This window comes from Dipodomys merriami, unplaced genomic scaffold (assembly GCF_024711535.1).
Source record: "Dipodomys merriami isolate MVZ:Mamm:240054 unplaced genomic scaffold, mDipMer1.0.p SCAF_137, whole genome shotgun sequence".
NCBI lineage: Eukaryota > Metazoa > Chordata > Mammalia > Rodentia > Heteromyidae > Dipodomys > Dipodomys merriami.
In genome coordinates, this window is record NW_027202682.1 from 1,736,353 (window position 1) to 1,748,458 (window position 12,106).

At 49.0% G+C, this 12,106-nt stretch overlaps 1 protein-coding gene across 3 annotated transcripts in view; it reads right to left on the reverse strand.

Moving 5' to 3' along the window:
• LOC138825410 (intraflagellar transport protein 140 homolog) overlaps nt 1–12,106 on the reverse strand; it is a 58,974-nt gene that overhangs the window by 32,727 nt on the left and 14,141 nt on the right. For 2 of the 3 annotated variants that reach the window (XM_070019920.1, XM_070019918.1), the window contains exons 11-19: nt 11,914–11,986; nt 11,581–11,672; nt 10,199–10,326; nt 8,672–8,789; nt 7,806–7,936; nt 6,750–6,918; nt 5,509–5,640; nt 4,505–4,540; nt 1,824–2,023 (exon numbers count right to left, since the gene is read on the reverse strand). In XM_070019920.1, coding sequence (XP_069876021.1) covers nt 1,824–2,023; nt 4,505–4,540; nt 5,509–5,640; nt 6,750–6,918; nt 7,806–7,936; nt 8,672–8,789; nt 10,199–10,326; nt 11,581–11,672; nt 11,914–11,986 — 1,079 coding nt within the window. The remainder of the gene's footprint in view (nt 1–1,823; nt 2,024–4,504; nt 4,541–5,508; nt 5,641–6,749; nt 6,919–7,805; nt 7,937–8,671; nt 8,790–10,198; nt 10,327–11,580; nt 11,673–11,913; nt 11,987–12,106) is intronic. The other variant, XM_070019919.1, reaches the window with a different exon arrangement.

Genomic DNA, 12,106 nt, shown 5'->3' on the forward strand with positions numbered 1-12,106 from the left:
TGCAAGGCTGTAACAAGTCTGGTAAACTCCTTCTCTGGCCAGTGCTGTACTGTGTGACCATGGCCACCAGGGGGCAGTGTGGGAGGAGAAGCTGATACTGATGGAGAAAGCTCAAAGCCAGATGTGGATCATCTATCTGGTTGCTGCTCCTCTGCAAATGTCTAGCTCTGTCACTTACAAGCCTCTGTGGAATTGAAAGCGATCCCTTTAGATTCTCTCTCTCTCTCTCTCTTTTTTTTTTTGCTGGCACTGGGGCTTGAACTCAGGGCCTGGGGGCTGTCCCTGAGCTTGTGTCAAGGCTTGTGCTCTACCACTTGAGCCACAGCACCATCTCTGGCTTTTTCTGAGTAGTTTATTGGAAAGATAAGAGTCTCACAGACTTTCCTGCCCCGGCTGGCTTTGAACCACGATCCTCAGATCTCATCCTCCTGAGTAGCTAGGAGTACAGGTGTGACTCACCGGCAACTGGATTCCCTTTAGATTATGAAGTTCATACTATGCCAAGGATTTGTCTTTAGTCATAACAAATGGTGAAACTGGTGGTGCTTTAAACACATCAGGTAACTGATAATGCCCAACAAGCACTCATGCCATCTATGACCCACTCACTGCCCATGGTACAGTACCCTGAAAGACACACAGAACCGGGCCTTCCTTCTACCTGACTCGAAAGCCCTTCCAACTGCAGGAGGCTCTGGCCTCACTGGCTTAGATGGATCGTGGTCCAGGGGTCCCATGCTATCCTGAGTATTTTGAAAGACACCTTCCCTACTACAAAATCATCATTGCAAATGGAGTTCCCTCTGAGCAACTTAATCTTACAACATTTTCCCTCCACAGTATCAATCTTCTCTAGTTTTTCTTTTCTTTTGGTCATGGGGCTTGAACTCTAGGCCTGGGCACAGTCCCTCAGCTCTTCAGCTCAAGGCTAGCACTTTACCACTTGAGCCAGAGCAGCACTTCACCACTTCTGGTTTTCTATTGGTTTATTGAAGATTATAGTGTGTCACAGATTTTTCTGCCTGGGCTGGTTTTGAACTGTGATTCTCAGATCTCAGCCTCCTGAGTAGCTAGGATTACAGGCGTGAGCCACCAGCACCTGGCCTTCTCTAGTTTTTCTACCCTTTTGAGATTAAAATTTGATAAATACTCTTGCCCAGAGTTACTGAATTACCTCTGCAATGGAGAGAAAGGTACTTGCTGGACAGCTTCTAAATGATGCCATCTTTTATAATTTTTTTTTGTTGCCGGTTGTGGGTCTTGAACTCGGGGCCTGGGCGCTGTCCCTCAGCTCTTCAGCTCAAGGCTAGCGCTCTACCACTTGAGCCACAGCGCCACTTCTGGCTTTTTTCTTTTTGCTTATGTGGTGCTGAGGAATCGAACCCAGGGCCTCAGGCATGCAAGGCAAGCACTCTACAACTGAGCCGCCTTCCCAGCCCCATCTTTTATAATTTTAATTGCATTTCACCTCCGTTTTAGTGTTTATGTACTGACACTTTTTAGCAGAATTTAACACTTGCAGAACTTCCAACTAGGAAGTACCTTGAACACTTTCTAATGAACAAAACAGTTAGGATAATAGCCTAAGAGCTTCTGGTACCACAGAGCAAAAGTATCAGGCTCACCTTCTCCACCAAATACACCTGCTCTGGGAATGGTGTACGCATGCCCTGCTCTCTGAGCTCCACAGCTTTTCACTGAGTGAAAAGACCACTAAATGCACCATGACAGTCACTAAAGGGTTAATGACATAAACTCGAATTGAGTAGGCCTAAGAAAAATAAAGCCTGTGGGACGCGTGCCTCCAGGAATAGAATCCTTACCTTTTAATGAGTTTGATAGATTTGAAAGCTTCATCCATGTCTCCAATGGTGGCGAAGAAGCTGAAATTGAGCATGGCATCTCGAGTGGGCTTGTCGCAGTCTTCCAGCCCCACAAAGTCTCGCAGAGGTTTCTTGGCCACCATCTGGGGTATCTGGTGGTGATCAGAATCCACCTTGTCTTCGGTGCCTGCCTCTCCAGGCTGGAGGAGAAAAACCAAATTTGCTTGTCAGTCATGTGCAAAGGTACGTCTAACTCTTGGTCGCTTCTACATTTATGTCATCCTGAGAAAATCCACCTGTAGGCAGGCCCAGGCTAAATGGTCCTCTCAAGGTGCTAGAAAACCTTTAGAGTCACTGGAAATGATCTAGTCTCAAATAACAAGTAAACAAAGGTTGTTGAGATGAACTCTTTATTGAGCCTCTAATTCACTAACAGCAGAGACTCAGCAACTAAAAATGGCTTTTGCTAGCCAAGTATGGTAGCTCAGACCTATAATCCTAGCTACTAGGGATTAGAGACTAGGAGGATCATGTTTTAAGGCCAATTCCGCTAAAAAGTTTGCAGGATCTCATCTCAACCAATGTGTGGGGCTGTGCACCTGTGGTTCAGCTATGCAAGAACATAAATAGGAGCATCTTGATGCAGACTAGTCTAGGCGTAAATGCAAGACCTTATTCCCACAATAACTAAAGCACAAGAGGCTGGGAGCATGGCTCAAGTGGTCGAGTACCTGCCTAGCAAGCATGATACCTTGATTTGAACCCCCACCCCCACCTGGGTTCTCTCCCTCCCTACTTCCTTTTAAAAGTTTTGCTCAAGGCTGGCACTCCAAAATTTGAGCCACATTTCTACTAGGTTTGGCTGGCTAAGAGGTAGGAGTATCTGAGATAGTCCACTGGGCTGGCTTCAAACTGTGAAGCTCAGATCTCCGCCTCCTGAGTAGCTAGGGTTACTGGTTGGGCCACCAACTCCTAGAAGCCTGGGTCTCTAGCTTTCTACATCCAACACTTCCTACAGGAACTACTGGGCCCCACTGCTCTCCCACCATCTTTCTCCTGCTCCCACCTCTTTGTGTGCTGCTCTACATGGCACTGCCCAGTGCACTTTGCCCAGGCTGGAGCCCCAGCTCTGCAGGCCGTCTCTCAAGTGGAGGTGATTAATTATGATACACCCTTCCTGGACCAGGTCCCTCAACAGTCTGTACCTCTCACTTCTGACTTCTGTGTGTGTTGTCAGTCATGGGGCTTGAACTGTGGGCCTGGGCGTTGTCCCTGAGCTCTTCAGCTCAAGACAAGGACTCTACTCTACCATTTGAGCCACAGCACCACTTGCAGGTTTCTGGTGGTCAATTGGAGATAAGAGTCTCACAGCCTTTGTTGCCAAAGCTGGCTTTGAACCGTGATCCTCAGATCTCAGTCTCCTGAGTAGCTAGGATTACGGGCACGAGCCACTGGCACCCGGTTTCTCTGTGTGCTTCTGAAGACTAGCCCATGCTAGTCTTTAGTGTGCAGTCCTCGGGTCGCACTTTCCCAAGGCTAGGGCTATGGGTGTGCACTATCGGTGACTTCCTCTGGCTCAGATCTGAATAACTCAGCCTCACTTCTCTTTTGAAGCTGACCTGCAACTCAAGTGCCCAGGCCCGGGGAAGGGTGGTGGGGCTCGTCAGGCCTGGCTGTGCCTTTCCAGGCACAGAACAGAACAGGACATAAATAAAAGCCCTGAGGCAGCTCAGTTTAGGGAGGCTGAGTTTTGGGCCCACAGATTTTAAACTCTCAAATGGGAAGCTAAAGAGTTTGATCTAAATGAGTGGGAAACTGTCAGGAAACGTACAGAGAAACCAGTGACACCTTATTCACAAAAAAAAAAAAGCCTGCTCCACTATAATGCACGGCAGCCAGACTTCCCATCGTGAGCCCCGTCAGCCCTGTTAGGGTCTCATTAGAAGCCGCTTCACTGAGAACACCTTGCGGATATCAACAGCTGTGAGAGGTGAGGACTAGCTATGTCAAGCCGTGACTGTGTGATCACCACCACGCCGTGCAGGTCCTAGGGATAAGAGCTGCTGGATTATCGCCTAGACCACCCGAATGAGCGCGCGCTGCACACCTGGGTGCTGCACACCTGGGTGCAGCGTAACAGGAATTTGCACGTAGGCAAATACATAGGCAGTAACTATTTATTTATTCCTGTATATATGCATGCACGTACGTGTAAATGTGTATGTTTGTTGTTCATTCAAACTTGAGAACCTCCTGCTTCCAGCTCCAGGGTGCTGAGATTACAGGTGTGTTCCACTATGCCTGAGCATAAAGTAGGTAGCCTTTAGAAGAACCAAATGCCTCATGGCTATTCTTCAGCATTGCTTTTACAGCTAAACAAACAATCCTCCCCACATTGCAAACACAGGTAACTAAGCACACTGTCCACAGACATCAGGGACAGGGCTGTGCAGGCCACAGGTCCACCCAGGCTGCAGGTGCACATGGGACCTGGAGTTGGCAGACTCCTGGCAAGCTTTGCTAGGTGATGTGGGGCCCTGCTCAAACAAAACAGCCCCAGGGGCTCAGCAAAGCTCTCTACTGGGTGGGAAGTGCATATACAACACAGTGGAACACGCAGGACAAGTCTGGAGGAAAGGACAAAGTCAAGGGAACACACTGTAACCCGGCTCTGTACTTACGACTGTGCTGTACAGTCCTCCTCTCTGGAACAACAACTGTGAGTGCGGGTACAGATGTGAGGTGAGAATGAGAGAGGAGAGATGTATGAATGTGGGAAGAAACGAAAACCACACGTGGCACTAACGTGAAGAACTTAACAGAAAGAATTATAATTTTTATTTTTTGTCAGTTGTGGGGCATGAACTTAGGGGCTGGTCACTGTCTCTGAGCTCTTTTGCTCAAGGTTAGTGCTGTATCACTTTGAGCCATAGCACCATTTCCAGTTTTCTGGTGATTAACTGGAGATTAGAGTCTCATGGACTTTTCTGGTTCCAAACCTCGATCCTAAGCTCTCAGCCTCCTAAGTAGCTACGGTAATAGGTGTGAGCCACCAGCACCCAGCTGATAGAAATAATTTTAAAGAACTTTACTATTTGATTTCTCAAATCAAAGAGACATTAAAGCACATAAGAAATTCGAAGTAGCTGGGTGCCAGTGGCTCATACCTATAATCCTACCCACTCAGGAAGCTGAGAGCTGAGGATCACAGTTCAAAGCCAGCCCGGGCAGGAAAGTCTGTAAGACTCTTATCTCCAATAAAGCACCAGAAAACTGGAAGTGGAAGTGGTGCTGTGGCTCAAGCAGTAGAGCATTAGCCTTGAGCTGAAGAGCTGAGGGACAGCGTCCAGGCCCAGGGTTCAAGCCATACAACCACAACCAACCAACCAACCAAAAAAAAAAAAAAAGCAAAGTAAGAATGAAATTTAGAAAACCATCAGCCCAGTGGTTGGAAAATCTATTTAAAATGAGGCCGTCAAGGAAGGCTGCACAGACAGAGCAGCGAGTCCTTGAGCTTGCTAAGTCACAAGAACTCTTCCTTCTTCATCTTCATGAAGATCAACTCCATTTCAATGTACATACAAATATAATACATAAGATGTTCATATGCCACCCTCTAGTGACTGTGCAATCCCATACATATGGCATTATGTAATGACTTGGAAAATGCCTCAGGGACACATACCTTTTTTGTGAAGTAATAGTGGGGTACTTCCACCCCCAGGAGGGTCTGGTAGGCAGAGGGAAGGGGGAAGCTGTCATGGAGCAGGAAGCCATGTTCTTCAGAAGCGAAGAATGACAAAATCAAAACACCTTCCTGAGAGAAAGGACACTAATTATTCCAGTTTTCATATTCTTCTTGGTTTTCATTTTCATTGCCAAGGTGTTTTATGAAACCCAGAAAACACAGGAAGGAGCGCGCACAGACATAGCCAGGCTCCCCTTCGGGGCCTGACCTCTACACCTCCCTGCCAGGGCTTCTCAGCCCTCATCAGCCCATGCTGAAGAACCAAGATGCTTCCCAGAGAGATGCACCTTGTAAGTCTGTGACAAGCAGACCCTGGGGATCCCTTCTACCTGAACTGGTAGAGGAGGCTAAGATCTGGTTCAAAGCCAGCCTGGGCAGGAAAGTCTGTAAGACTCTTATCCCCAATTAACTGCCAGACAACCAGAAGTGGCGCTGTGGCTCAAGTGGTAGAGCGCTCGCCTTGAGCTGAAGAGCTGAGGGACAGCGCCCAGGCCCAGAGTTCAAGCCCCACGACCAACAACAACAACAAAAAGTCAAGAGCAACAGAGGCTTTCTGCTTTGCTTTGGAGGACTAGTGAGAGTTGGGCCTTATGGTGTGCAGGAATTTCTGAATCGGAACTAGTAAGGGGCGAGAAGGCGGACCTTTCCACATGGCAGTGTGAATGCTTACAACTGCACGTTACCCTCACAGAAGATGAAAGGAACTCAATCAAATGGCCAGGAAATACCCTTCCCACTAACATGCCGTCTCCTTTCACTCAGCTAGGTACTGTTTTCATTGCTCCCTGGCCCTAACAGCATAATTCCTCTGCCAATTTTCTTTGTTTTCCTCATTCAATGACAGAGAGGATATCTCAACATTTTTCCACCTCGCATTTAGGATCCAGGCCCGAGTTTGCTCTTGAGAACTTCAAGGCACTGACACCAGCTGCTGATCCTAGAGCAGACTGTGACCATAAACATGAGTGGAGTAATCTGGCTGGAGCCCAGTCCTGTGGGCTGAGGGTGGGCTGACCTGCGCCAGCTGGCTGGCGTGGGAATGTGGGGCCTGACGCTCCAGTGTCACTTCATTCAATGGGAAGCAGGAAGCAGATCGTCTACTCCACATGAATGAGTTTTCCTACTCACTCTCCCGTGAGCCCTTTCATGAAGCTGTGATGCAGTAAAGCAGGAGGTACCGAGCGTCTGCTGCTGTCCTCCAGGGGGGGCTGCCGCTCTGCAGCCTGCGGCGATGCTCCGTGTGCCTCCTGCACAGCCTCACACACAAAAAGCCGCGGCTCGCTCTGATCCCAGAAATGGCTTACAGGAATGTAATTTGTCAGACTCTCATCCGCAAAGACACGGTTCCTAAAACAGAAGAGAAGATCCACCTTGAACTCTGAGAAGAGCATTTTTGTTAACACTACCCATAGCCATGGAGGAGGGCCTCAGCCAGCCACCATGATGGTGGCCCTTTGCACCCAACATGAGCGTGTGTCCTATAGGAACACTCATTCAGACTTTCAGGCATCAGATCAGTCTTCAAGTTCAGTGAGGTCCAGTTTGATGACGTATAGGTCTGGAGATCTTCTAGAGTCTAGAACTCAGGCCTCACGCTTGCTAGACAAGTAGTCTACCTTTGAGCATCCCCCATACTCACCCTCCCTTTTTTGTTGGCCAGTCTTGGGCCTTGAACTCTGAACCAAAGCACTGTTCCTAAGCTTTTTTTTTTTTTTGGTCCAGTCGTGGGGCCTGAACTCTGGGCCTGGGCGCTGTCCTTCAGCTCTTCAGCTCAAGGCTAGCGTTCTACCACTTGAGCCACAACGCCACTTCCGGCTTTTTTCTTTTTGCTTATGTGGTGCTGAGGAATCAAACCCAGGGCCTCAGGCATGCAAGGCAAACACTCTACCCACTGAGTCACCTTCCCAGCCCCTCCTAAGCTTCTTTCACTCAAGTTTAGTGCTCTACCACTTGAGCCAAAGCATTACTTCCAGCTTTTTCAGTAATTTATTGGAGATAAGAGGCTCACAGACTTTCCTGCCTGGACTGGCTTCAAACCATGACCCTCAGACCTCAGCCTCCTGAGTAGCTAGGATTACAGGTTTGAGTCACCAGCTCCTAGCTTTTACTTTTTGTCTGTATTACTAGTAACTGTTGTAAGGTCCTCTGAAGTTTGGAATATAACTTAGCAAACAACCTGCCTGGAAATTGAGAAGCAAAAACCGTTCTCAACAAAATCCTCCCGCCACATTTACTTGTTAGTCTCGTGCCCGTTAAAGGAGAGTGTCTCTCGCTGGTCAATCTGCCCAGTCTTAAAGTCGAAGACAGTCACCATGTCCATCTCAACGTCATAGAAGCAGAGTTTGGAATCGGGGCTGTTGTCAGTCTACAAAAGAGAAGACAGGACAGCGTTGTCCGGCCTGTGACCCTGGCTCTATATAATGCACGAGAGAAACACCCTGCCGTTAGCCACACTGCCTTCCAAGGTAGAATACTCTCAAGATTCAAAATTTGAAGAGAAACTTTCCTTTATCCTCAACAGTTTTGAGATACTACTTTGTTATTTCATGCATATTATATTATAGAACTAGAAATTATAAATACACTTTGCATTTGAGCCACACCTCCAGTTTTGGCTTTTTGCTGGTTGACTGGAGATAAAAGTCTTACAGCCGGGCGCTGGTGGCTCACGCCTGTCATCCTAGCTACTCAGGAGGCTGAGATCTGAGGATCGTGGTTCAAAGCCAGCCCAGGCAGGAGAGACCGTGAGAATCCTATCTTCAATAAACCACCAGAAAACCGGAAGTGGCGCTGTAGCTCAAGTGGTAGAGCGCTCGCCTTGAGCTGAAGAGCTGAGGGACAGTGCCCAGGCCCAGAGTTCAAGCCCCACGACCGACAAAAAAAAAAAAAAAAAAAAAAAAGTCTCACAGATTTGTTTGCCTGGGCTGGCTTCAAATAATGTGGAAGGTAGGGAGAAGAGATGAAGGGTTGGCCTTGAACTCAAAGAATTACCCAGAAGAGGACACAGCCAGAGCAAGTAGAAGCGAGTAAGTGGGATCCAGAGGCCCCCCCCTCCCCCCCCCCCCCGCAGACCACAGCAGCAAGGACACGTGTGAGCTACCTTACTGAGCAGGATGCTGATCTTGCTTCCACTGGCATTGCACCGGAGGGAAGAGATGGCCCCCACTCCAGGGAGCAGCTCAGCCAGGTTCTTACAGTTGCAGTGCACCTTGGCCTCCCTGTGGGAGCAGAGGGGTCGGCATCAATGCCAGGTGCTCTTCACACCTGCCAGCCTTCTCCTTCCTTGCACAAGTCACTGACAGGGCCCTTCCTCTCTGACTGCAGGACGCTGGCTTATGGTGAGTTCTGCCTAGCAGCTTGCTGCTTCTCATTCTGGCATCACAGGTGCCCAGGAGCCAGGCCAGGCCTGGAACGCAGTGTGGGGAGGGGCGCGCTGGAACAGACCTGGGACACAGCGGGTCTGTGAGGGCCATGCTGTTGTTTTCAGCAAATGCTTTCCTCTTGTCAGACAATGCTGCTCCCCACCTTGTGCCTCCCTTTCTATCATGCTATGGGCCTCTACTGCAGGCAGGGAAAATCCCTCATCCTTCCTCTGCTAGCAACCTCCAGCAGGTCCTGGTTTACTGCCAGAAATGATCCTCAGAATGTAGTGCGGCTCTGTTATATACCTTGTTCCCAAGAGCCCATGTGATGTTTACTCTTCATATTTCTTTTTTTGTTGTTGTTGGTCGTGGGACCTAAACTCTGGGCCTGGGCGCTGTCCCTCAGCTCTTCAGCTCAAGTCTAGCGTTTTACCAGCTCAAGGCTAGTGTTTTGCCACTTGAGCTACAACCCTACTTCCAGTTTTCTGGTGGTTTATTGGGAGATAAGAGTTTCATGGACTTTCTTGCCAGGGCTGGCTTTGAACTGCGATCCTCAGATCTCAGCCTCCTGAGTAGCTAGGATTACAGGCGTGAGCCACTGGGGCCTGGCTTACTCTTCATGTTTCTTTTTTTTTTTTTTTTTTGGGTCTGGTCGTGGGGCCTGAACTCTGGGCCTGGGCACTGTCCCTCAGCTCTTCAGCTCAAGGCTAGCGCTCTACCACTTGAGCCACAGTGCCACTTCTGGCTTTTTTCTTTTTGCTTATGTGGTGCTGAGAAATTGAACCCAGGGCCTCAGGCATGCAAGGCAAGCACTCTACCACTGAGCCACCTTCCCAACCCCCTCTTCATGTTTCTTTAGACTCCTCTAGCTAGGTTCTCAGACTTGCCTAGTTTTTGAAAACCTTGGCAGGTTAGAGGGGCTCTGTTGAGGAATGGAGTAGGACATCCCTCTACTGGGATCTGTGAGCTAACATTCTGTACCCTCTGTATTCCACTCTGGGGTCCCCCAGTCTTCTAAGTGATGTTCACACTTGCTGCAGAGAGCCAGCCTGGCTTTGACGAATACATCAAACAGAAATACCCTGCCCACAAACACCCCCATGCCCTGCCTCCTCCTGCAGTGTAGCCCCTCACACCAAGGCCAAGACCTGAGGCATATTAAAAATGAGGTGGCACAAGAATGTTCAAATCTAAGGAGATTTCTGGCATGGATCTTATTTTCTACCAACACACAGTTAATACTTCAATTTGGACAAAAGTTGTACCTTCGGGAAAGATCAAAGCTTTTGAAGTGAGCTAAGTCTGTCCCCACAACCAGGAAAGTCCCACAGATGTCCAGGATGCAGGGGTTCCCTTCAGTCTCAGAAAACAGCAGCAGTTGCTTGACCGTCCCCTGAGGAAAGAGGAAACCAGAATTCAGGACTGCAGCTCCCATGGCTCTCCATTTTTGTTACTCAACATTCTTGGGTCAGCTGGCACAGCCCACTGAGCAGAGCACGCGGCATTACTGTGGGTAAGGCAGGGACGGGCACATCACCCAGGAACCTAAAGATGCAAACTGGCAGGGGAAGATAGGACTTGGAGCTGTTCTTTCTGTGCCCTCCCTTTCGTCTTCTCTTATCACTGTACTCTTTACTGTCTGGCTACTCACTAGATGCCAATGCCATGAAAGGGCCCCGTCGGACAGTCACAGGGAACCACAGGGATTCCAGCGATAAAAATCACAACCTAGCTAAAACTAGCTGTGATCTTGTCACAGAATGCTGCTGCATGTAGTGGCCTGGCGGTGGCCATGGCTTCCCAAAAGGTATCTCTACTTGAAACCTGTGGATCAGACCGCATTTGGTATTTAGAGACGTGATTAAGGATTTTGGAAAATCATTCTGATTTAGCATGGGCCTTATACCCAATGAGGAGTGTTTATTTTTCATGCTGGAGATAGAACCCAGGACCTCATTCATGTTAAGCAGGCACTTACTGAGTCAAAGTGTGATTAGAGACAAGAAAGAAGACGCGGAAAGATACCGTGTGTGAAGATAGGGCAGAGTGAAGCGAGTGCTCTGCGAGCCAATGACACCAACAATCGCCAGCGTTTCTGGCTCCCGGAAGCCAAGAGAGGCAGAAGAGGCCTATGAAGAGGCTCCCAAAGCAATAAGCCCTGAGAACATCCGGATTCAACAACAGCTTGTACAACTGAGAGAGTAAATTTCTGTTCTCTGAAGCTACGTTGTTTGTGGTGATGTTACAGCAGCCACAGGAAGCTAACACCAAGTTATATTAGAGTCTGGCAACATGGTGTGGGATGCAGACATGGGAAGGGCTGTCTGACTCTACACTGCTCCCCTCCCAGCTTCTCCCTCACACAAGGAACAGCCCATCTGGAGACACTCAGCCCAGCCCCGTGTATTCAAAGGCCAGCAAAGTGGTCCTTTTCACTGCCAAAGGCACTATCTAGCCCTGCTTCCCAGTTTCAGAGGTCCCAATAGCCATGGATGAAGTGGCTTCCTTATAATCCACTTGGACGAATCACTTGGTGGGAAATCGGATAGAGGCAGACAAAGTCAACAAAGGCTCTGGCTCAATCTAGAGAAAGAATCTGGGACTGCTCTGGTTTTCTTCATTATCACAATTCACAGCAGCCACTTACCTGCCAGGTCCGAACTTGAACTCGGTTTGGCTCCACTGTATAAACACTTTCCTCATACATCGCTAACACAGGGGACTCACACAGGAAGGAACCTAGAATGAAAGATAAGCACTGACCCAGCAGCAGCTGGTAATTCCAGAACATCCAGGAATCAGGGAGCCCAGGCAGGTTGGCGAGCGCAGGTCTTGTGGTTTTCAATGATGTTGACTGAAATCAATAGGCTGTGGTGTGGGAGGCCCTGGCAGCATAGACCAGAGCCCCAGTGTGGGCAGGGAAACTGATGTGAGGGTCACCCCATGTGCCAACACCCTGCGGGTGTGAGGAAACTCCCACCTGCATTCCGTAAGGTGGTTCCAGAAGGCTCAAAGATCGCTATCTGTTTTCCATTCCACACAGCCACAGCATCCTAAGACAAACATGTCCAAAAGTAAAGGTCAGGAAGAGTGGATGCAGACTACAGACACCACACACTGCCAAAGCCTGCCCCCCTCTCTCCACTGCAGGGTCCGCACCTCAGCCCAGCATT